This window comes from Primulina eburnea, chromosome 14, assembly GCF_022965805.1.
Source record: "Primulina eburnea isolate SZY01 chromosome 14, ASM2296580v1, whole genome shotgun sequence".
Taxonomy (NCBI): Eukaryota; Viridiplantae; Streptophyta; class Magnoliopsida; order Lamiales; family Gesneriaceae; genus Primulina; species Primulina eburnea.
The window spans coordinates 17,611,627-17,637,856 of record NC_133114.1 but is presented as its reverse complement, the minus strand read 5'-3'; the positions used below and the strand labels follow the sequence as shown (position 1 = coordinate 17,637,856).

Here is a 26,230-nt window from a genome sequence, read left to right as displayed (position 1 = left end):
GGCCCCCTCTTTGTAAAATCATCTTCCAACACATGGTTACAATTCTTAAAATCTTTCGGTCCCCTAACCCCTCCACATGTCTAACCTTTTAATCTCATTCTTAAGGCTCTAAGGACCTCCTAAACCAAGCCCAACCCACGCGAGATGTTGCTGTAAAATCATACGCATAACCCGAGCAACTATTGCATTTCTTCCCTATCGAGCAACACCTCCAAGATCTGAACTTCTCCCTCGTCCAAGTGCCCGTGGTCCACTCCTAGTATCCTACTGGTCCTACTCAACCCGTGATACTGACCCCATGCAGCCCGAACGGCGTACAACCGAGAGGGAGCAAACCTGCGACCACTCTCCAACTAACCCAGCCTCTCGGTTCTCTTTGCAGGCCGAGACCAGCCGCTCCCAGCCATCTCCCAGACCTTCCACGGACCCAAGAGGGTCAGCTTCAAGGCTTGGGTCAAGCCATGCACGGCCGGCTCTCCCTCACGACTCGATCTAACCCGTACGACCCTCAAACACTACTACTCGATCGGATCTGCTCACCAACACCTAAGCCTTATAAGACACAGTCTAGACAGTTCCTTACCAACCGAAAGTGGCAGTCCCTTGCATCAAAACTAAAAAAAACGCGAGCACAAAACATGGGGTGGCATGAATATGTGAAAACCGAACACAAAAGTCAAGAAAAGGACTGGATCGAAACTCTTTTGCATGCGCCAGCACATTCAGCAGTATATAAACGTGTGTGATGAGAAACAATGAATACCTCGCGTGCCTGTGAATAAATCTTGGACAAATGATTGAGAGCCAACAACCGAAGGAGGAAACTCTTTGCTTGGAGGAGAAAATGGTTTCACCGACACCTAGCAGCAGCCATTCACGAGGATGGATTGTGAGTGGAGGAGGTGTCGGCTAGATGCTTTAGGTTTAGGTTAAAAATGATTTAGGTGCTTAATTATATAATAAATTAGTAGTTAATGGGCCCTAAATTTGATTAATCAAAAGCTTAAAAGAGTTTTAGCCCGACGAGCTTAAAAATAGACCCATTAAATTCAAACACACTCTCGAAAAATATTTCGAGTTGGAAAGATTTTGAAAATAATAGCCGAACCATTAAAAAGTCCCTCGATTCGATAAAATTATCGTACCGCTAAAAATTAAAATCTGCGGGTAGAAATATCCAAAATTCCCATTTTTCAAAAATAAACTTAAAAATACTTTAACTTAATTCATAAAAATAATTCAAGAAATAAAAATAATTTTCCTGAAATTCTCCGGTCTCCGATCCTCGTTCGAACGTGAAATGCAACTTAAAAATCTTAATGCACGAACTTTTAAAATTTCATGAAACAAATCATATCATGCATGAATTATGCCTAGAATGCATAAAAATAATTAAACAAAAATTAATGAAATAAACATGCTAAATTACCACTTCTTAAATAAATCTTTATTAGCTTATCTTAATACTCCATCTCCAGTCCGGCCTCACTTATTTAATTGACAAGGTAACAATTAAACTACTGCGTAGAATAAATAAATTTAAAGAAAATAATTTAAATACTTATGCAATAAAAATCATTTTAATTTAATTACTAGGAATTATGCATGGCTTATACGCAGTCCAAGTTACGAGTTCTACACAAGTAATGAGTTCTTTCTTAACTTCTGAATCAAAGTCAGGTGCTATCTTGAATGTCTTTTTCTCGGACCCAATTCTATAATTTCAAGTTCTTCGCCCATTATCTCATGAACCTCCTTATTCATTATTGGTAACCCGCTTCTTTCTTTCCTAATCATGTTGACTTCTGTACATGCACTTTTTCCCTCTTCTTTTACTGCCCCTTCATAACATCGGCCCGCAACTTTTTGGTCTCCGCACAAAACTTCAACTTTTTTCCCACAGAAAACTTAAGTATCTGATGATAGATGAAATCTACGGCTCTAAAATCCTTTAGGGTTGACCGTCCCAAAATTCCATTATGCAATGATGGAGTATCTACTAAGGTGAATGTTATCATCTTTGTTACACGCTAAAGATCATTCCCCACAATTAAGGGAAGAACAATTTGACCCAACGGGTGACGGGTGAATGGCATGCCCCATGAACCCATACAGAGAAGTAGAGATCGGCTCAAACTCAAATCATTCCACTTTCATTTGATCCAATGTTCTTTTAAACAAAATATCCACTGAGCTTTCATTATCGATAATGATTCTTGCCACATCGTAATTAGCAATGGTGGTCGTCACCACCAAAGCATCATTATGTGGAGCCACAACGCCTTGGAGGTTTTTCGGCCCAAAACTGATTATGTGATCTTGTGGTAAGTTTGCATCCCTAGATATCTCAAAGCTCTCCAACCTTCTTCTGTGTGCTTTCTGAGCTCGTCCGAGTCTCCATCAGTAGCATCTCTTGAGATCATATGAATCATTCCTCTCGTAGGAGGATTGTCCTTGTTCATTCTCCCTCTTAGATTGGTAGGCTCTAGAGGGCATCTTGACCTCATCACTCTCTTCTCGGCTCTCCTGGTTTATTCATGGAAGGCTCCGGACGGGTGAAACCTCGGGCGATTCCCTGATGAAGCTCCCTCTCGCCTATCAAGTAAAGGTCTTTTGTAATTTCATGTTGAGGATGAAATCCTCGGGCGATTCATGGAAGTACCATCACTTATTTCTATTCCCCACAAAAGACATACTGTGGTAGGCTCTCAAGGGCATCTCAGACCTCAGACCTACTGTGGGCCTGAAATCACAAAAGAGACCGTTAGAAAGGGTCAGGAGGGTGTCCGGACTTAACCCTTCTGACGCTCAAGTCAGGTGCTAAGCACAAAATGCAAGGTCGTAAATGGTGGGAGGTGGTGGTGGGGAGGTCGGTGACCGCCTACCGCCTCAGCCGCCTAGACGATGCCTAGGTGGTTGAATGTTTTAAGTAATTTTTTTTATAAATAATCATGCAATATAATCACAAATAGCCATCATTTTTTATGTAAAATATGCAATTAAATAATGTTTAAGCACAAAGAAGCTTCATAAAATATAATATCATCTAGATAATACGCAATTAATAAAGATTCATCATCATATTAATGCTATTATGCTAACATAGTAATATAATTACTTTTACCAAAAAACTAAGTTTAAATTTCAAAGTTTCAATCGATTATCAATCATTAGAACAAGTAGTCTCTCAATCTTTTTTTGTCTTCATCGGATACTTTAGGACATGCTTCAACTTGTCCTACAATACCTGTAATATGATGTTTCATCCTATAAACTACTCCTTTAATAAGTCTCTTACACAACTTGCATGTGATCCAATCATTTTTCTCTTTATTATACAACGTCCTATATTCTCAAACAATATCATTAGACTTTAGCTTAAATTCCAACTCCAGTTTTTTAACTTTTTCCGTCATTAATCTTCAACAATAAATCAATAATAAAATAATAATAGGAAAAACAAATTAATTTTTGAAATTACAAAATCTGAAATATTATATAAAAAAAATTATGATAAATAATAAATATGCAATGCCTAACCTAAATATTCTGACTGCTGGCGGTAGTCGGAAGACAGTGGTTGGCAAACTGTATGTGGTGGTTGAGACTTGAGAGTGAAAACCAAAAATAAAATAAAGAAATTGAGGTATGCTAGGGTTTTGATATTTAAAATTAGTTGACTTTGATTAGGTTTTTAAAATTGTTGACTACAACTTCAAAATTTTGACTGTCTGCCTCGCCCACCAACTCGCCGCCTAGCCGCCTGCTCGCCGCCTCGACCCGCCTCCCCAACGTCATATAGCTTGGGTCGTCTAAAACACCTGCCTCATGTATAGGCGATACGGTCGAGGGCTGCCTGCCGCCTAGGCGATGCCTAGGCGGCTGCCTTGACCGCCATTTAGAACACTGCAAAAATGAGAGAGCAGCCAAAGATGTTGAAAGTCAATAGAGTGAATGAATAAATTAGACTTTCAAACTTGATATTTATATGAGAGTATATGAGATCCACCATGGGTCACCTATAGGGATGGGTCGGGTCCAAATTCTGGTTTGGACTTGACCACTTGATGAGCCCATTTATGGAATATCGCTAGGCTTTAAAACAACGAGAGATCGAAATTATCTCTTAATGAAAGTGACTCAAGTCACTAGATGAATATCCCATTCCACTAAACCAGGACCATGACCAAGCACAGTTCATGTTTGCCACAAAAAATATATACATTTACTGAGCTCGGTCGACTGCCTGCCTAACTTCAAAAATTCGAGAGGTTTGACAATATGAGGCAAAAAATGCAAGTCAACCGTCACAATCATGGTACTGAAAGGTCAATACTTGATGCTCCAAAGTGCAGATGAATGTGTATCATCAGTAGCGTAACTCAGATCAGAAGAAATGTTCTCTACTTTCTCAAGTGCCTTCAACTTACGCGTCAGATAATGAAAGAGCTTCTTGCAACGGGATTGCTTCTTCTTTACAACCCGACTATACGCGTGAAACCCAAGCCATAGTATTTCATTCTTTTTAATTTTGTATTTTGGACGAAAATCAATCTCAGATTCAAAGGTATACATCTTTCTCTTTATGAGCCTGTGCATGTACCTGGAAATTGGTAAATATGATGCCTTCAGTAAAATGATGATTTTTTTCAGTAAAAAGATGATTGGGAACAGGGAAAAATCCAATGATTTAGTCAATAAAGGTGGCTTAATATTTCTATTTGTTTCATTTTTTGGGGTTAGTTGCCCTATATCTGGATTCGCCCCAAGTTGGAAATGCTTCACTTGGAGAGAAGTGAAGAAATTAAAACATGAATGAGTCCGAGAACAAGGTAGTGAGAATAGTTGCTGAATCCCTCAACAGAAGTAAACTAATGGCAATAATATATAAATCCATACCTCAAAGAAGCATCGATAGAATTGATGAGGAATTTTGGGTGGAATTTAGGCACTGATGAGAGGTCCGAGATATAACAAAGGAATTTCATGGCACAAAGAAGAAACACTTGGTAGATGTTAAGCCTAACCACAGCACTAGAATTGATGTTTGAGTCATAGAATATTGGATGACATTTAGGTCGCAGATAATCACACAACTTTGCCTTCAGCTTACAACCCACTTTACCTCGACAGCTGACTGTTAAAGTCGAACTCAAATGAGAATTCAGGTACCTATTCAGCATATAAATCTACATTCAGTACATAGAAACAAAGGAGCGTGAATGGACCTCAAAAAACTTTATCAATAAAAATCAGTTCTTTGATGTCTACCAATAGCTGTCTCATATTGCAAGTTTGACTCTAATATAAAACAGGAATAAAACATACAAGACCTTCCATTTTAATGTAACCAATGATAAACTGAGTTTTCAGTTCATGGAACATTGTTTTATATTAAACTCTTTCGAGGAATTGACGGAAAGCCTTATAAAATTAAATGAAGGGACACACAAACAGAGTGATACTTTAAAAATGAAAACAAACACATAAACCATATACCTGTACCAGAAGATTATGATGCAAACATTGCTACCACTATCTAATAAATTCGGGAAATTTCTGAGTATCATTTGATATCTGCACGGGTGTGATGTTCTTAAAAGACAAAGTAGTCATGGCGTATTTCTTACCCAGTATGCTGTAAATGTGTTTCATCTGTTATGGTTACATGAATAGAAGAACAAAACTTGAGAGTTGGTGAAGTCCTCAGTAGGAAAGAAACATGTGGGGTGAACATGAATCCATATAGTAAGCATAAAGCAGATAAATACATAGAGAGATACAAGGTAAGGTTGGTAGCTAAGGCCATACTCAAACCTATAGTATTGATCACTTAGGAACCATTGCTCTAGTAGTAAAGATGAATACCGTTAGAATACTATTGTCATCATCAGCTAATTGTGGTTGGGAGTTGTAGCAGTTTGATGTCAAGATCGCTTTTTTGCATTAAGAAGTAGCATTAGGGAAGCTAACATGATTTCTTGGAGTTGAGGTGGCTCAATTTAAGCATGGCATTTTAATCTCCCAACAGAAGTATGTTACCGATCTCAAAGAAACAGGCAAGGCAGCATGCAAACCAGCAATCATTCTTGTAATGGCCAAGAATTTGATTACCATAATCTGAGATGATTTATTGATTATGAATGGATGTGAGTATAGTTGGACCGCTCCGAGACCAAATTGGTTAAAACATATGAGTTATGTGATTTTCGGGCAGAACCTGTGGCGCCCGAACGGTAGAATATTACCGCCCGAGCGCCAATGTGTGATAAGGAAAGGCTCGGACAGAAAGTATGGCGCCCGAGCGGCAGAACATTACCGCCCGAGCGCCAGTGTTCAACAAAAATGTGTTTCGGACAGAAGGTGCCGCGCCCGAGCGGTAAAGATTAACCGCCCGAGCGCCGCCTAAAATGTGTAAAGATGAGACACGTATCATACACATGCAATTGGGATATATATATACGTAAGTCTTCAGATTTAAGGGAAAAGAATCGAGAAAAGAACGAGAAAAGCTTAAGGAAAGTTAGTAGAAAATCCCTACGCCTTTTGTGAAAAATCCGTCCGTCCGATTTTGAATCCGACTTCAGTATTAAGTTCCTATCGACGTAGGCTACAACTGGACGTAAGTTTTACTACGTTTTGACATGCTTTGAAATTATGATATTGTCAGAATTGAATGGAACTCATATATGTTGTTCTTGACGTATTAGACATCATAGAATCGAAGTCAGATTAAGAAACGGACTGATTATGGAATTGTGAGGATTTTTGGAATAGTTTTGGAATCAATTCATATCAGAATTGAATTGTTATCGAGTATGAGATGTTGAGATTGATATCTGACTGATATGGTAGCGCTGGATATATTAAGATTATGACATTATGTTATTGAAACATAATTTGATTGAATTCTGTTTATATCCAGTATTGATTTGAACGGGTATTGATAGTATACTCCTTGGTATTGTCATTGCCAGATTGATATTGACAGGTTTTGAGTTCGAGACTTCGACAGAGCCAGAGTATCAGAAATAAAGGTATAAATTAATGTTGAGTTGGGATTGCACAACTCGAGTGAGGTTTGACTCGAGTCTCCCTAAATCACATACTTAGATTATTACATTGACATTTGTAATTGATGAGATTGATGTTTGTAGTCTATTGATTTATAGCCACTGCATGTGTTGATTTCTGAGTCGTTGAGTCATGGGCTGATTCGCCTAGTCACCTGCTGATTCGTCTAAGCTTAAGCTGATTCGCTTAATTACCGGCTGATTCGTCTGGTTATTGACTGATTCGTCTAAACTTAAGCTGATTCGCTTAATTACAGGCTGATTCGTCTGGTTATTGGCTGATTCGCCTAATTCTTGACTGATTCGTCAATTCTGTGGCTGATTCGCCCAGACACTGATATATAAATTATATCGATGCTGTTTAGGGATTGATTCATTCCTATCGACTAAGATTCGATATAATTACCTATATCCAAACATCGGGATCCCTAGGTTAGAGTTGAGTCGAGTCTGAGACGACGCGTCGGTTGATTTGAGTATGATACGACATGTTGATTTACATTGTTATATCATTCATGATTATTGAATGTTTGATATTGATTTATGTTTCTGATTTGATACAGGTTAAGAATATTTCCTATATATGCTTTTGTATATGCTTTGATATGATTGCATGTATACATTGTTTATACTGGGATTTATTCTCACCGGAGTTATCCGGCTGTTGTCTTGTTTTGTAGGTGTGCATGACAACAGGTGGGGCTGGATCAGGGTCAAGAAGAGGATGAGAGAAGATTAGATAGCGTGGAGGCTCCGGACTTGGATTAGAGATAGAGTTAGACACTTGATATTAGTTGTTAAACCTTAGTTGATTAAATGTATGTGGTACAAGACTTGTACTTTTATACTGAGATGTATATATGTTTTATTTCACTACGTTCCGCTTTGTATTTTAAAAAAAAAAAAAAAAAATTAGACCCTGTTTTATAATTGATTAATTAGTCCCAATAATGATTAAGAACATGATTAGCGTCCGGGTCCCCACAATTCTAATAGAGCCAAACCTTAAACTTGGAAAGGCAGAGGAAGAAGGTGCAACGGACAGGGAAATATATCACGACCTACCTGGAAAACTCATTTACATGTCTCATGCATGACCACACACAGCATATATACTGCTAGCGTGATTAGCCAGTTCATGCATGGCACAAAGGAAATTCATTCAGGAAACTTAAAAAATGTCAGTGTCTGAAAGAAGTCGTGAACTTCTTGACTGATAACTTAGACAAGAAGAATATAATGGTTATAAGAGAAAAAACATTTCATTTCATACGTCTATCCCAGTAAATAACGACAGAATAAAGAACACAACCTCGTATAGTCAGCCTGAATTTCCAACGTACTGCAGTTGATCAGAAGTCCACTCCAACGAAGAAATGAGACACCATCTTTGCCAACATGTAGCCTGTTTGACAGAAATCCTTGGCTGCTGTTCATATTAAAATTTAAGCCATATTTCTCCTTGTTCATGTAGCAATTGTACTCACGAACTCCTCTTTCCAACCGGGAGAAGAACATAGAAGCCTGCTTCTTTGAAGTTGATATGAAAAGGAAGTCATCAATAAACCTAAGTAGAAGAGATTCAGAAGTTCGCGCAAATATTTCTTCAGTATGATTACCCTCTGAAATTAATGCACCACATGTACCACTATCTCCAGAAATGTTCTCAAAAGATTTCTCAAGAAACGGAAAGACTACCTTCCTTTCCATGTGTCCATAGTAAAATGAGCAAAGCAAAGTAGACAAAACACTTCCTTGAGGTATACCAACACGTTGTAAGTAAAATTTTTTATCTAATTGCACCACATTATGCTTTATGTGCTCTTTCAAAAGTACGTTAAACTCTTCCTTCCTTATTTTTCGGCTAAATGCCTGAAAAAGTAGAGGAAAGAAAGTGATTACTACTCAAAGATTGATCCTAATGGAAAAATTAGAGAAAAGAAAATGACTTGCTACTTAGAGTCTAATCCTAGTTCTAAGATAATTAATTCACAAAAGCAATTCTTCTTAGAAAATATCAATACCTTCTTAACAAGAATACTATCCGATGAATGGGCAGGAAGTCGTCGTCTGATTTTTTCAGATTCAGAAACTACGCCTTGTTGTGATAGTACAAGACGCTGATGGACCTTCAACGATTTTTTTGTGCAGATAACTTGAATATACTTTTCCAAAGTAAATTCATCATAAGACATGACATCCTTCATAATATCGAGCAATTTATCCTGATTAAGAGAATCAAAAGCTTTTGACACATCCGAAACCACAAGGAATGCACTAGGCATGGGGGCAGGTCCATTTTTCAGATTAAACAAGAAAGGAACTAGTTTTCTGTGGACATCATTATAATCAAATACCGATGAACCCAGCTTATCCGATTCTATCGTTTGTATACCTTTTAGAACCACGTGCAAATCGTGAAGGACACTATTTACCGACTTAAATGACTCAAATTTGACACTTCGCAGATTGTGACTTGATGTTCTCCCCAAATGTTGATCGAAGTGAATTCCAGGAAGCAGTGGACAATGTGGAATTTTGGAGGACGCCTGAAGGTTTGCCAGAACCCTAAAACCTTTTCGCTTGGGACAAAGTCTGATCCTCGAGAAACCAAATGACCTTTTTTCTAAAATTTTTCTGGTGGAAGCATGATTTAGTTGACAATAACTCTGATCCTTCAGGCCATTCTCTGCTTCTCTCAGCAGTTTCTTCCAATAAGACTTTCGATAATATGATACCTCTTGCTTTTCATTCTCACTTTCTGTGACATAGAAGTTTGCTTGAACCAGTGGCGATACTATTTGTGTGAAAAGCCAAAACATCCAGCATTCCAAAATCTTATGCCTAACAAGATCTGCTACAGCAAATTCACTGCATCCCTTATCCATATACCCAGACAACCATCTAGAATGACCCATCCCATTAAAGCTTAAGCCACAAGCAAAATGGTTATTTAACAATAAAGGAAACTTTGATATTTTCAATTTGTGTGTACATTGCTTCAGCGAGAACTTCTCAAATTTTCGCAGCTGAATGAATTTCGATATGTTCTTCCTCAAAATCCTCCAATTAGAAGTGGCTCCAAGCAATTGTACAGGAACTATTCTCCGACAAATTGCCCAAATAAACGCAATAACCTGTTTCTTCAGACAATAACTCTTACTTGGCTCAACCAGATCATTAGTGGCTTCAGAAAACATCTTGCAACTTGCCTCAGTATCATCATGAGATGTCTGGCCTTCAATTTCACCCCCACAACATCCACTCGCAGTTATGCTCTTTCCATCATCATTTTCCTAAACCCACAAGCCAAAAGCATCACAATTAAAAAATCATAATAAAAACAACATGATGAAGTTTAAATGGACCTCGATGATATCGTGCGAGTCACATGGGAAGGAAATGGAGGATTTAATCTTGGTCCTCCTTTTAAAAAGGAAGAATAAAAAACTAGATCCTGCCATTAGTACGAACTCATTAAATTTGATAATTGAGCATGCACAACATAATAAAGTTCATGTCCTGTTCAATCTTCTTCAAAGGAAAAGTAACAACAAAAAGAATCCATCAAAGAGTCGTGTACTAAAAGTCTGAACTCGTTAAAATTTTCTCGGGCAATCAAGCTGAAGCAATATAAAAAAAATTGATCAGCAATAGTAGCCACCAAATTAGTAGTGAAAACGAACCGACCGGCTCGAAAAAACACTTAATTTGCATTCAAAATCAATGAATTCGAGCCAAACTCGAATATGTTCGAACTTTTTCGAGTCGATCTCGAGCTCAAATTAGTTTTTTCAATAGTTCGTGAACCCCTCACGACCTTTAATTCTTATTAATATAATTATATATTAAATGAATATGTTTCGAGCCTTTATTTTCGAGTAGCTCGTGAACCTAATAAAATATTTAGAGCCGAACTCGAACATTGATTCAAACCTGAGTTAAAACCAAAAATAATAAATATTTCGAGCTTCAAACCGAACTTGAACTCGAATATATCTATTTTGAGTAAAATTCGAGCCCTAATTTTCTCTTTATGTTCGGATTGATTCGGTTAATTTACACCCCTACACCTAATACATGACTCTTCAGCTTGAGATCAGAATGATTCAAAGTTCAATAAAGCATTCTTTATAAAGTGCTCATTGTACGAAAAACATCAATTGGAAAAAGCGGACCTGTAAATTGTACAAGACAAACAAGAAAATATCCTCGATCATAAATACTGACCTGAGACATAGGTTCTGGACCCTTACTTGCACTTTCATAAAAGGCTGTGACGGAGCAGTGCTTGTCCAACAGCCTCAAATGTCGGCAATTACGAGTCTTACGAATTAGACTTTTGAGAAGCTTAATAAGATAGTGATACCTAGATGACAGGGTACAAGACATTAGATGGAACATCTGATAAGGGAGAGAGTTTTAAGGAATTCCAAATTGCATTTGTGATCACAATCTAAAAGGATAATGTGTTGATAGATGACCAAGTGCAGTAACTTTTTCAGTAAGGTCCTCCAAACAAAAATAAAATATTGAGTGCAATCTTCCCAATCAATAAAACTAAAGCAGGTATAAAAAGGAGAATGTAATTTGCCATGGATAGATTTTTCTATTTTTGTTTGGAAACAAACCAAAGGGGGGCACTTTAAAACCATTTATCATGTGCCTGGCCCATTCTCAAAATATAACGGGAGAATTTTCCTATATTTTATACATGAGATATTTCTTTAATCTATAGAGGTGCTTTCACATGACTTCAGATGTTTCGAACCCATTACCAGAAAACAAATATGAATAAAATTATGAACAAGCTAGAACACATAAAATAAGCATTTAGGAACATTTGGATTGAATATTTCAGCTATAAAAGCAGAAACAGAAATTATCCTCCCCTCAAGCCAAAATATCCAGAAAAATTTCCAAATAAGAAAATTAAACCTCAGTTGAGCTGTAATATAACAAATCTAATCAATTTTCCATATTTTGGTACATCATAAGTGAAGAAACATAAGGGCCTACTCCTTGACAACAAATCACTGAATATCCAAGTTATGTTTTTACATAACATACATATCTAAAACGTACTGTAAGCATAAACGAGCTCAAATTTAGAAATCAGAATATTTAACATGATTCAGCATAATTGAATTTCAGCTGGTGAAGCTCTTACATCCCTTTGCACAGATAACATAATTCATTTCATTTTCCTCACACTTTGCACAAAACAGAGAACGTGATGAGAAATATGAACTTCATTTCAGTGAAATGTCAAGCTCTAGACTTTGACCAACAGTAAAATATCAAGCTCTAAACCTTGACCATCATGTCAAATATAGAGGCCAACAACAAAGTGTAAACTTTTATGGAATTATATCAAACTCAACCATACAACCAACACTTAAAAAAAGGCAGGGAAAAAATATGAGATCACATCGATCCATGCAAATAACATAACACTATTTGGTTCTTACAAACAGTCAGATTTGATAGGGTAACTGCTTTTGCTGTGAACACACTGCAGTGCTTGAGAATTCTTGTCCATGCCAGGAATTCCAAAGATATTATTGAAAAGAACAGTTGCTCCAAATTCATTGGGCTTCAACCTATTCAAAATGTCTGTTCACTGTTGAGGATGGAATATAATCATTTTCAAACAAACTGAAAGGTTTCTTAAAAAAACAAACTGAAAGGAATAATATTGCACAGGAGAGTAATGCCAGCGTTCTAAAAGTTCGAGGTCTTTGGGTCAAGTGCAAATGGGATAATCTTACAGAAACTGGAAGCTAAAGAAAGTAACAGTGAAGATTTAACAGCTAATTCAAGCCAACAAATGGGAAATCAAATTAATTGAATTTGAAAATTTCTAAATAACGATGAGCGCAAAGGTCGTAAGTTTCCATGGAAAACAAACACAATGCTGAATGCTTCACTATGATTCGGTGTACTAGGATAACAGATACAGGAATCTTCAGGTAAAAAACTCCTGGACTAGCTGGATGTACTGAAATATATGATAAGGATACGCTTTTTGGGGAACACAGATGATGAATTCTCCAATCTATAGAATATATTTCGCCTACGAATCTCAGCACTTTTTGCCAACTTCGGTAAATTTCGAAACACCAAACAACAAAAGCATTGTGACATGTTCTGCAAAAAGTCAACCAAAAAGCCTATCATTTGAAAGAAAAAATGAAATGCAATGAAACAAAAAAGATTGTGTATTGATGCAAAGGTAAAGTCACAAAAAATACAAAAAACCCGCTATAAACATTCCACCATGTTCATGTAGCTTAATAAACAAGCATGATCGTATTGTCCAAAAAGGTTTAAACCAGTTAACAAATTCCTTAAGCAAAAAATCACCACTTTGACAACAGCATTCACTCTAGAAGTTGATTTGTCCCAACTACTTTAGAATTAAAAATATGAGCATTCTCAAGTAGAGGCAAAGACTCCTCGTTTCATATGATTAATCATTAATAACATATTTAGATTTCCAAAAGAGAACTCTGAATAATGCTGAAGGAAAATGAAGAAGAAAGACTAAATTTTCTTTTTTATTCGTTTATAATTCAGATATCAATACATCTTTAAATAGAAGAAAGTGTACAAGTCCAAATCTCACAAAATAAGGAAATATTCTAATCCTAATAATTACCTTCCTAAATTTATGTCAATCAAATAAAATCGTGACATATTTAATCTAATCAAATCATGCCTAATTTATCGACACTCTCAGTCAAGTTGGTGCAAAGATGTTCATCATGCACGACTTGTTAACGTTTGTTTCAAAGAGTTGTTAACTCTTGAAAGTCTCTTGGTCAAAACATTTGCAACTTGTAGCGTGGTTGGAACAAATGGAGTGCAAATAGTTCCGTCTTCCCGCTTTTCTTTTATAAAGTGTTTATCAATTTTGATGTGTTTCATTCTATCATGTAGAACTGGATTATGAACAATATAGATTTCAGCTTTGTTATCACAATATAGCTTCATAGGAAGGCTTATTGGGCTCTTTAGTTCATCCAAAACTCTCTTTAACCAAAGAATCTCACATACTCCTTGAGCCAATGATCTAAATTCAACCTCGGCAGTTCTTCTGGCTATAACACGTTGCTTCTTACTTCTCCAGGTTACCACGTTGGCCCACACAAATGTGCAATACCCTGAACTTGATCTTCGATCAGTAACAGAGCCTGTCTAGTCTGCATCTGTATATGCTTCGATATCTCTTTTCTCATTCTTTCTGAAGAAAAATCACTTTCTAGGTGTTCTTTTTAAATACCTTGTGATTCGGTACACTGCATCAACATGTTCTTCGTATGAAGAATGCATGAATTGACTGACCATGCTCATTGTGAAAGTAATGTCTGGGCAAGCATGAGAGTAAACTAGTCTCCCAACAAGTCTTTGATATCTTACTAAGTCTACCGGAATGTCATTTTTATATCTCCCAGCTTTGCATTCGCTTCGACTGGAGTATCTGTTGTTCTGCACCAACTCATCCCAGCTTCCTTTAAGAGGTCGAGAATTTACTTTCTCTGAGACACCAAAATACAAGTTTTTGATCTTGCGATTGCCGTTCCGAGGAAGTGCCTTAGCTGACCCAATTCTTTAATAGCAAATTCCTTGGCTAGGTTTGCTTTCGATCTGCTCATCTCTTCTATATCATCTACAATAAAGATTATGTCATCGACATAAACGATCAAACACAGAAACCTTGTATTTCTTAGAAGCTTTTTGAATAAAGTACAATCATATTGTCCTTGGGTATAACCTTTGTCTTCCAACAAAATTTGTGAATGCCTCGAACCATTCTCTGGGTGATTGCTTCAGTCCATCGAAAGATTTTTTCAGCCTACACACTTTTGACTCAAACTAATCAGAAAATCCTTAGGGTGCCTCCATGTAGACCTATTATTCTAAATTAGCATTTAGAAACACATGCTTCACATCTAATTGATTTCGCAGTTAATCGAGATTTGAAGCCACTGATAACAAAACTCGAACTATGTTTAATTTAGCTACTTGATAGAATGTTTCAGAGTAGTTTACTGTGTAAGTTTGCATAAAGCCTTTAGCAACCAAATGAGCCTTATATCGTTCTAGAGAACCATCTGAGTTGTACTTTATGGTGAATACCCACTTACATCCAACAATTGATTTACCATGAGGTAGGTTTCTTCTGCAAGGCGCTCACTTCCTCAAAAATTGCTTATTTCCACTCAGGTATCTTTAGAGCTTCTTGAATATTATTTGGAATACTAACACTGCTGAGTTGTGAAACAAAAGTACAATAAGGAGACAAATTTTTATAAGATACAAATTCGAAAATGGGTGTTGTGTGCATGACCGAACTCCTTTCCTTAGGGCAATTGGAAGATCAACTTGACTAGAGGAATTTAACTCAACATGTTGTAGTGCCAAAAAACCAGTACACGTAAAACTCATGCATGATTAAAATAATCAAATTATTTAATTAATATTTTATGTGATGCATGTTATGTGATAAATTATTTTAAATATATCTATTTATTTGATTATGCAATTTAAGATGTTTTCATGAGTTTTTAGTTTTCATACGAATATCCGATGCCGAACCGGGAAAGGAGACCGGAGACGATTAAGATGTTCAAAAAATTTAAAGTTAAATTTTATTTTAAGTCAAGAAAATAGTATTTTAAAGGATTTTTATATTTTAGCATTTAAATTTAATTTATCGAGTGGGATAAAAGTATGCTAAGTATTTTAATTAGCAAAATTCGAAAATAAGGGATTTAAATACTCTCACTTGAAATACAATATTTCAATAATTATTTTTATGATTTAATTACTTAAAATTAGGTAGTATTTAATTATGGGTAGAATTTATAATTTGTAGGACTCTTAATTTCAAAAATTGGAGGGCTTAATAAGTAATTTTAATTTTATTTAAATACTAGTATAAGTCCTACCCTAACACTACACAAATCGCACGCACAACACACACATTGAACAACAAGAACACACACACACAAAAACACGTAGTTCGGCCGAAATTCTTCAAGCAAGGGCTGGATTTTTTGATCTTCTTCCATCAAAAGCTATAGCCGAACACTCACACTAAAATCCTTGATTAATTTAGCCACTTTTCTAGCCATTAAACTCAGCAATCCGTCTCAATTCTGCCTCCGTTCTTCCCCGTATTCGTTTGTCGATATATCGTGCATTTTAACGCAAAGCATGTCTAAACCTTTCTTCTATGCATCGGCCTTGTAATATATTGTATTTTAATACAAATTATGCATGAAAATACATTGGTTTGATTATATGTATGCTAGAACGTTATTGAAATCGTTTCAATATATATATTGCATGAACTTCAACATTTTCTCGAATTTTTTATCATCTTCTTCGCTGGACCGATCCTATGGCTTGCTGCCACATATGGTTATGTTTTAGGGGGTGATTAGATATCATTAGGTGGCCCATGATGGGGCAAGAGGCTGCTAGATAGTAGGAAACAAAGCAAGCACACAACCGCACACATAGGGGTCAGGCCGCAGGTTTTCACGTCGGGGTGCTTGAAGGCTGGACCAGGGTGCGTGGCTAGGGTCTAGGCGGGGTCTTAGGGTCCTAGGTAGGCCTGGTATGGGTTGGTTAGGGTCCGGTTGGGTGGAAATAGGTGCTGGAGTCATGAACATCAGCTTGCGCGCGTAGGGCTTAGGCGTGACTAGGGCTCACATTTTTTGTGGTTTGATGGGCCGTGGTGCGTTATGGGCTGGATCAGAGGCTTAAGTGATGTCTAAGGGTCGAGTCTAAGGCTTGGTTAGGGCTTGTTTCGAGTTAGAATCGATAGAATTCGTACGAAACGCATAAGTGACATAACGTCACTCTTTGGGTAGTTTAGGGCCTTCGGCAGTAGCTTAGGATGTGTTTTATGTGTGGGTTGAGTCCCAAGTCGATTGGTATGTCATAAGTGTTTCTATTTAATTCGGGAGTCGTATGTGTCCGAATGAACCTTAGGGGATGTTTTGGGTATAAATTTTAGTATGTTAGGGCAGCATGTCCAAGGACGATCCAACGAGGTTCGCAATGTTCGTAAATATATGTGACGTGCAAAATAATTATTTTTGAGGTATGCGATTTGTCTTGTAGGCAAATTATGTTACAGGTCTGGAAGCCGGAGAACGTGTCCGGGGACCTCTCCAACCTCTCAGGAGGAATTATGTTATGTTAGAGAGTGGACATCCAGTCCAAGAGTTGTGGTGATCCATGTCGTCCCAGTACTGTGGTTTAGTTTGATCAAACGATTTATGTCATGGGCCACTTGCATTAAACAGATCTCTACGCAAAATGATTTACGATTACGATTTCTACGACGAGCATGAAAATATGATTTTTATGAAATGTTTATGCAAGAAAGTTGCGTTATACACATTTATGCTTATATTTATTCTTATGTTATGCTATGCACGAGCTATGTTTAAATTGCATGGATTTTTATTACGTAGTTAGTATCTGTTATCCACGGTTTATGCATGTTAAGTTATTAGGCTCACTAAACTTGATCAATGCAGATAATGTAGTTGAGGAGACGGGAGGCAGTGACCAGTGAGCAGGCTCGGACCAGAGTTGGTGCAAACCCGAGGACCTTGTAGTTCACGAGTTTTTATTATGCACATTTCAAAACTATTTACTCTGTTTTTATTTTACTGGTTTTGGTGACTAGTATGCTGAACTTTTTATATTATGTTAAGACATTTTCAAATTATGGTGGACTTTTAAACTTGAGATTTTGATGGTTTGGGTATTTCAAATGATGGAGTTTTAATGTTCATTTTATTTTAGTATGAGTAGTGACCGTTATTTTATTTTACGAGTTATATTTATTATAATTTATTTAATAAGAAAATTTAAAATTTTTTCGCAAGTATTAAAATAGTAGTATTCTAAGACATGGTTCGTCAAACATACCATGGGTTCTATTGTTAGGGATCTTCGAGTAATCATTGTTGGTCTCATAATTTGCCTCTGATCAGATTCTTGGTTTTGTAAATGGACGATGTCTTCTTTTCTTTGAGCCCGACCTTCCCTTCTGTAAACAAAACCTTTGAACCGATTGTTACCCTTTTCTATCATGTCAGTGTTTTGAAATGGCACAAGTTTAGGTTCTTCCTCGAAATAAAAGGTTAAGTTCGACTTGTTAAAACATTCATCTAGTTCCTCTGATGATGAGAATCTTAGTAAGGTTGTCCTTCAAAAAATGTGATATCCAAGGATACCTTTTTTTTTTTTTGAAATTGGATCAAAACATTCGATCCACTCTGATTTGTAGGGTAACCAACAAAGATGCATTTAGAAATTTTGATCAAGTTAAGAACATCCTTGGATCATGATTGTGAACGAAGACAATGCTACCAAAAAACTTTAGGGGAATATATGTGAAGAGTCGAGAGCGAGAGAAACAATTTCGAAAGTGCTTATTTTTTCTTTCAGTTACTCCATTTTGTTGAATGTGAATACAAGAACTTTGATAAACAATTTCCTTCTCACCAAAAAATTTCCCTAGCAATTGATTGAAATATTCTTTCTCATTATTACTATGAAAAATTTTAATATGTAATTGAAATTGTGGTCGAACCATATTTTAAAAGTTATTTCCAACATCAAATTTATCTTTCAAAAGAAATATTCAAGTCATTCTAGTATGATCATCTATAAATGTGAGGCCCGGGGCCGAAGAAGACGGGGGGTGATCGCGCCAGTGCCATGAGTATGCACGGACAATGAGTGGCTCCTGGCAGGCTTTTAGGTGGAGGGAACACGAATGAACCGATCTTACATCGGAATGAGAGGGATTCCGAGACTGTTCATTGTAATGGATTGTACAATTGAAGAGGGCTTAAAAAGATTTGATTGGTACTACTCATATCACGAAGGTGCATCTTCTTTTCGGTAGCTCATCACATAAGAACTCCAAAGTTAAACGTGCTTGGCTTGGAGCAATTTTGGGATGGGTGACCTCCTGGGAAGTTTCCCAGAGTGCGTGTGAGTGAGAACATAAGCACGCTGGAAAGACTCGTCTCGGTACAGTGAGGACAGTCGTCGAATCTGGAGCGTTACAATAAATTTGATAAACCAATGTTTTTCGGACAATGCTACCACCCTAGAGGACTCCAAACATCACTATCTATCAAAGTAAATGGTGCTGATTTTTTATATGATTTTAATGGAAACACCGAGCGATGATGTTTGGCTGATTCACAAGATTCACATCTAAACGATGAACTTTAAAATAACTTAGGTAAAATTGTCTTAAATATTGAAAGTTTGGATGTTGACAATGCCATAATATATTATAATCTCACTCTCATGAGAAGTAGCAATCAAGTTTTAACAGGTCTTGAGGTCTTGGCAATGATCTTCTCCAAGGCTAAATCCCGAAATTCACAGTGAGAGGACAAAAAACAGCATGACAGTTTAGATCAAAGGTAAGTTTGCTGACAAATAACAGGTTATGTGATAAATAGGGAACATGCAAAGCATCTCTAAAGACAAGGACGAGGAAATGAGAGACAACAACAGTTCATTTCCCTGCGATAGTAGCAAATGATCCATCAACAATTTTAACCTTTTTATTCCCTACGAACGGTGTATATGACGAGAAAAATTGTGATATGATATCCCTATCATATGGACGGTAGCACCTGAATCTAATATCCAAGAACCATTTGAGTTTGTGCTGGAGATAGAAGCTATAGGGAATATACCTGTCTGAGCTAAAGAGCAAGAAGAGTTAGAATTTCCAACAGTGTGAGATTGAGATTGAAGTATTTTACACAGGTGCTCTATTTGATCCTTTGTGAAAGTAAGAGATTCAGAGGCTGATGATTGCTGTCCAGAATCAATACCACTTGTTTAAAGGGCCCGAACACCACCTTTAGTAGTTTTAGAGCTGCTGCCTGACTTCTTTTTATAATTTTCTGGTTTGCCATGGATTTTCCAGCATGTCTCCACAAATGTGCCACGGTTTGTGGCACCTTTCACACCAGATTTTTCGCTTATCTCCTTCAAAGCTGGTTCCTTTGGTGACAAGGGCAGATCCCTCACTATCCACTATCTTTAGTTCTTCAATTCCTTTCAGCATCACTTGGCGTCGAGCCTCCTATCGACGGACTTCTGAAAAAGCTTCTCTAATGGCAGGCAGAGGTTTTCTCCCAAGTATCCGTCCCCCAAACTACATCAAGCTCCTTATTTAAACCTGTCAAAAACACAAACATCCTGGTTCTCTTTAGGTTCTTTTTTATATCGAATACCATCATTGGAGTTTTCCCATTCCTCTTCTTCAAATAGATCTAGTTCCTGCCATACAGTCATCATTTCTTTGTAATAGGCAGTAAGATCTCGGTTTACTTGATGCATTCTCCACATTTGAATATTTAATTCGAACAGTTGAGAATGATTCTCCATATCAGATTAGGTTTCTCGTACACCTTCCCGTATATCACGAGCTGTTGGTAAGAACATGAAAGGCATGCCAATGATCGGGTCCATTGAGTTAATAAGCTAGGCAGTCACCAAAGAATTTTCCGAGCAACATTGTTTCTATTTCGGATCATTTGAGGCTCGTGGCTTTATTTCTGCATTCAAATGTTCGAGTTTCCCTTTACCAACAATCACCAAGCACACAGATTGAGCCCATCAAGGTAGTTTTTTCCATTGAATCTATGTATGGTGATTTGGAGGTAATCGGACATGGAGCTATTTGGATTTAGTCGGTTCCTCCTTCCAAGGATGGTGCGCTATAGCCAGCTTTCAACCCAGACGATTTTGAGTTTGCGCCAACCATAGCGGCTTTGAAATTCATGACCGAGAGCCGGTCTCTGATACTAACTGATGAATAATGTGCCAAAAGAAAATGAAAGAAAAAAACTGAAATCTATTTTATATTCGTTTAAATTCAGATCTCAATACATCGTTGTACAAGTCCAAATCTCAGAAAATAAGGAAATATTATAATCCTAATAATTACCTTCCTAAATTTATGCCAATCAGATAAAATCATGACATATTTAATCTAATCAAATCATGCTTATTTTATCGACAAGAACTTAGGAGAAGAGTTGTGTAATTTTGTTCTATTTTCAGCTATCAAACAAAGCTCACAATATCAGTCCTTCAAATCCATATTTTCCCATTTAAGAGGAGTTTTACTTTAAATAGAGTTGACACGAAGACCAACACAGTGAACCCAATGAGATCTAGTCATATTTTCTGTACCATCAATAGAATATTATCCTACCCTTATAAATTTTTTGTTGACTGTTGTGTGCCCCTCTGACAGTTTGGAGTGAAGATTTCGAGAAAAACACATATATAGGAAGCCTTGATTGATAATATTAGGCCATAGTTTATCAATTCTACTCCCTTTAACGGGGAATCATTGGTGATGGCAGCATCTCTCATTCTAGTTATTAGGGGGAATCATTGCTAATAACTAGAATGAGAGATACTGCCATCACGAATGAGGGTACTTATGGAAATAAAATAATTAATACCTTAATTAAAGACGAAGAATTTTGAAAGAATAAAAAGTCACTTAAATTAAATGGAATAGTATAAAGTATAAACTAAGAGAAAAGCATTTAGTAATGTTGAATAATCGAAGAACAACAATCAAATGCATGAACAAAGCAAAAACTTGGGATTTTAACTTAATTATTCTTCATATCGATTTGATCAATAATATTACATCAAGTGATTGATGTTCAAACTTGGGATTTTAACTCAATTATTCTTCATATCGATTTGATTAATAATCAAGGTTGTAAATGGCGGGAGGCGGTAGCGGGGCGGTCGGTGACCGCCTACCGCCTCAGCCGCCTAGGCGGTTGAATTTTTTAAGTAATTTTTTTAGATAATCATGCAATATAATCATTTTTATATAAAATGTGCAATTAAATAATGTTTAAGCACAAAATGATAATGTGCAATTAATAAAGATTCATCATAATATAAATGCTATTATGTTAACAAAGTAATATAATTATTTTTACCAAAAAACTAAGTTTAAATTTTTTTAATTATTTTTTTGACTGTTGGCGGCAGTAGGCGGCGGCGGCGGTAGGCGGGCTGCGGCCGGCGGATTGTGTGTGGTGGTTGAGAGTTGAGACTGAAAACCAAAAAAATAAATAAATAAAGAAAGTAAGGTGTGTTAGGGTTTTAATATTTAAAATTATTTGACTTTGACTAGGTTTTTAAAATTGTTGACTACAACTTAAAAATCTTGACTGACTGCCTCGCCCGTCTGCTTGCCGCCTCGCCCGCCTGCTTGCCGCATCGACCCGCCTCCCCGACGCCGTATAGCTTGAGCCGCCTAAAACACCCGCCTCATGCATAGGCGGTGCGGTCGAGGGCCGCCTACCGCCTAGGCGGCCGTCTCGACCGCCATTTAGAACATTGTTAATAATATTACATGAAGTGATAGATAACCAGACTGGAGAGAACTTCTGGATATATTCGTAACAGAATTAGCCCAAGATCAGCCTGGGGGATCAATAAGGTCAGGCAACTCAATAAGAATGTCCAATCATTAAGCTTACATAGAGATTGACACCTTATTTACATGGATATTAATGTCCACCAGCAGGCATTTGTCATTGCTATAGAGTAGTAGTTTAAGTACATAGATTCTGCTATTAGTGAAGACCTAACTATTTATGTTCATCAATACGAGAAAACTTGCATACAATTAAAAGGAATGAACTATTTACTTTTGACAGAAACCAACATACGTACAGTTTCATCACTTTGAACTGAACTTGAGAAGATGGCATTTTGAAGGCCTATGGATACGCAATTGTTGTTGCTAAAAACTTCACCGGGCATCATCAAAGAACGGGTTTCTTGAATGGCCAACTGTTTACGTTTTATTTGGCGCTGCCAGCGATACAGTCTTTTACGCTTCCGACAAGGTCCGACATTTGGTTTTGAGGTCCCCTCAGATTTTTTAAGTGTAAATTCTTCCTTAGAAGAACACCAAGATCCTGCAAGTTATACATCTTGTTCGGCAAATTTTTTGAGAAAGTATTATTCTTCTCAATAACTACGAGATAAAGTTCTTTTTTTTTATTAGAAACGAACTACGAGATAAAGTTGAGTCAACCCTACCATGAGGTCCAAGACTATCAACATGCCTAATAGAGTTTGAAGAAGGCTCAACACCCAAAGAACGCGAGCAGAGTTGTTTCCCTACTATTGACTCATCTTCGTCGGCCTTTTTTCTCTTCTTCCCTAATCAGAAAAATTGTTTGAACCGGATACACTTTACGAAAACCTTAAATAAATTGGCAATTCTCACGAAGTCAAGTGATACAAGTTCCAAAGACAATTTGAACGCAACAGACTATAAGAGTAGCAATGAAAAGAAGTGGGCTCAAGCTATTGACAAACATTTTCTGAAACAGTTAGTGTCTAGTTGAAAAGGCTAAAATGCTTTGAGACGGTTCTATACATTAAGGTCCTTCGATGTCAACGAATGATTAAGCAATTGCATAGTTACAATAACTGATGATTTGCATATATGCTGCCAACTTGGCTGTAAAGGTGGTTGTCAGAATGATTCCAATTTGCAAAGAATTTAAATAAAATGCATAGTTTACTATAGAATTTAAAGATTTTTAGGTCGGCAAGGAAGTTTACAACATGGTCATCCCAGATCCGACAGCATATCTTGTAGGTTGAATCTAAAAATTAGCACAAACATCTTCCAGCTAAGTTTTCTGAAATGTGGTATAACTGTGTTTGTATGCAGTGTCATTTAACTCATGTAGCTTGTCAATCTAAGAAAACAAAATAAATACGAGAAACCATTTCAAACAACACAAGTCCAAAGCATTACCGCAATAGGTGAGTGGATGATTATGAGATTTAGACTCAAGCAAGGAACTAGACAACTTTAAGCTCAGCTCGCTGATAGGAAAACCAATTATTTGATGATGTTTATGTCGAGGCAGGGGCAAAAATATTGAAGTGTACTTCAGTAAATACATCATCAGAGCGTCGCCGACCTACGTAAATTGTAATTGGTACACCACCATGGTTGCAATATACAAAGCTAAAGAAAATACTGATAGAAACCATATAACTACTTACTCTTGTAAGGAGTAGAATCCATGCTGGGGACATTAATATATCAATGATTCCACTAGAGCGGTTGGCCTGCCAGACATGAAATTCCTCTATGGGAATTCACCTACCATCAAGCTATCTTATGCATGATAATTAAAAATGGCATTTGTATGTATACTTGGTTGATCTCCGAGATCCTCTAGATGAATTTTAGCATATGAAACTTCTACCAGTAATAGAATACTTGAATAGACTGATTAATTTGTAAAAGTTATAAAAACTCACTTTGTCATACCCACAGCAGATCAGATTTGAAGAAGATGGTTCTTCATACAATATCATTTCAATGGATCTTCTGACAATCTGACTCAGGAAGTACGATATTAGACTACAATACAATCAAAATCGTAAACTTCATTCCAATTGGTATATTGAAACTAAGATAATTGCTTTAGTCAGGCCCAGAGTTCCACTTACAAGCAAATTAAAACAGTTGCTTAAGTGGGGTCTATATTCTTATAAGCAACATTGATACATTTCCCTCTTGAAAGTGACATCACATTAGAACCATACTCACAACAGTAACATAAGAGTTATGTGTCCGAGAACAAAGAATATTCAGTTATATACTTATATATCTAAACTGAATAATATGTGTGTCCAGGTGTCAAATCATGAATGCTTCCACAAATTGAAAGTGGGTGGTAAACTTTATGAATGTAAAATAAGACCACTGATAAATGCAAGTACCAACAGCCAAAAGCTTGAAGGCAGATAATATATTAAATCAAGTAGTCTGAAAGAACCTTTTGTCACTAAAGGTAATTTGTAATATTCATGAATATGAGGTGCCCAAAAAATCAAGTTTAAGGGTTCTTCAGATTTTAGAATCAGAAAAGTTTAAATGTCATGCATATTTTAATGATCATGTGAATACTGATACAACGGTGGAAATCCAAATTACATGATGCAGTCTCTCTCTGTTGTAGGCATGCTCGACCACTTTTATGTATTATTAGTACATCGCTTGATCAGGTGCACACCTAGTGTGTCCAAATCGGTGACTTGTACATTCTGATGTCTCCGCAATCTCAGATAAACTCCAGCTAAAAACATGTAAACTAAAGTATTGAACTGTGTAAAGGAATCATTTCAATAGGGCAGGAAGTCATGATTCCACGATTTCCTTCTCAAGTTTTTAATTTTTCTTAGGGGCTTTCAAGGTCATTCATCTTGTTCACCTCTAATTTTCCTAATAAATCTCCCATAGAAGTTCGTCCAGGCCATCCACCATGGTGCGTATATCTGTAACTTTCGACCATTCAAGAAATTCCTAAGTACACAAGGATCTAGATATGCACGTCATGTTTGTAAATATAACGGTTCACCATAGAAACTTCATACAGGTCCACTAAATGTTTAAACCCGGACTGGAGGCACGACAACTATTACAAGAGGATGCAAAAAACACGAATCACGCCATGGCATAGCAAAAGCCTCCCTCTAAAAATCAATGGAACGAGACCCATCGTGTTTTCCCGCCAAAACTGGAGATACTTCACTATTCTCTTCATCTCTACAGTAAGAAGCACTGACAACCAAAGAAAGGAATGGAGAACAATACCTCTCGTTGCGGCCAACGGCAGTGAGGGTCAAACACCGGAATCGGAGGAGCATTTTCTGAAACAACAGCATAGCATCCAGTTAAGAGCTTACGGTACTCGGGAGGATCTTCGGGTCCAAGAATGAAGGACATTGCTTGGTCGCACATGCAACTGAGGCAGCGCCGCCCACGGCACCTGCATTCGGCCGGCGGTGGAGGGACCAAAGCTAAGATTGTTTCGGCTAGAGTGCGAGCACTGTTGTGGAACAGCCTCCACAGGACCTCCGGGACTCTCCTTTTCCTGGCCATCGGCGCGGAGGAGCAATGGAGAATTGAACAGTCGCTTTGGGGTGTGTCAGTGTACAGTAATTGCCATTATAGAGAAAGAAACTGTACGTAATAGAGCTCCAACTTTTTTTACGAACACTGTTTATTGTTTGGC

At 37.1% G+C, this 26,230-nt stretch overlaps 1 protein-coding gene across 4 annotated transcripts; it reads right to left on the bottom strand.

Annotated features, from left to right (window-relative positions):
* Positions 1-2,560: 2,560 nt before the first annotated feature.
* LOC140813314 (telomerase reverse transcriptase) lies at positions 2,561-26,205 on the bottom strand. 4 transcript variants are annotated; one of them, XR_012113883.1, is made up of 14 exons: positions 25,810-26,205; positions 24,471-24,548; positions 24,210-24,275; positions 23,956-24,124; positions 23,226-23,348; positions 22,854-23,101; positions 13,097-13,223; positions 12,545-12,689; positions 11,304-11,442; positions 9,098-10,369; positions 8,386-8,945; positions 4,900-5,172; positions 4,230-4,603; positions 2,561-2,743 (listed from the first exon to the last, which is right to left on the bottom strand). XR_012113883.1 is itself a non-coding variant. In XM_073171816.1 (13 exons), the coding sequence occupies exons 1-13, from the start codon at positions 26,095-26,097 to the stop codon at positions 4,330-4,332; spliced, it is 3,762 nt and encodes a 1,253-aa protein (XP_073027917.1). In that variant the 5' UTR covers positions 26,098-26,205; the 3' UTR covers positions 4,023-4,329. The 4 variants fall into 4 exon arrangements, 3 of the variants coding, with proteins under 3 accessions (XP_073027919.1, XP_073027917.1, XP_073027918.1); XM_073171816.1 differs by lacking the exon at positions 2,561-2,743 and having other exon boundaries at positions 4,023-4,603; XM_073171817.1 differs by lacking the exon at positions 2,561-2,743 and having other exon boundaries at positions 4,023-4,603; positions 25,150-25,948.
* Positions 26,206-26,230: the final 25 nt, after the last annotated feature.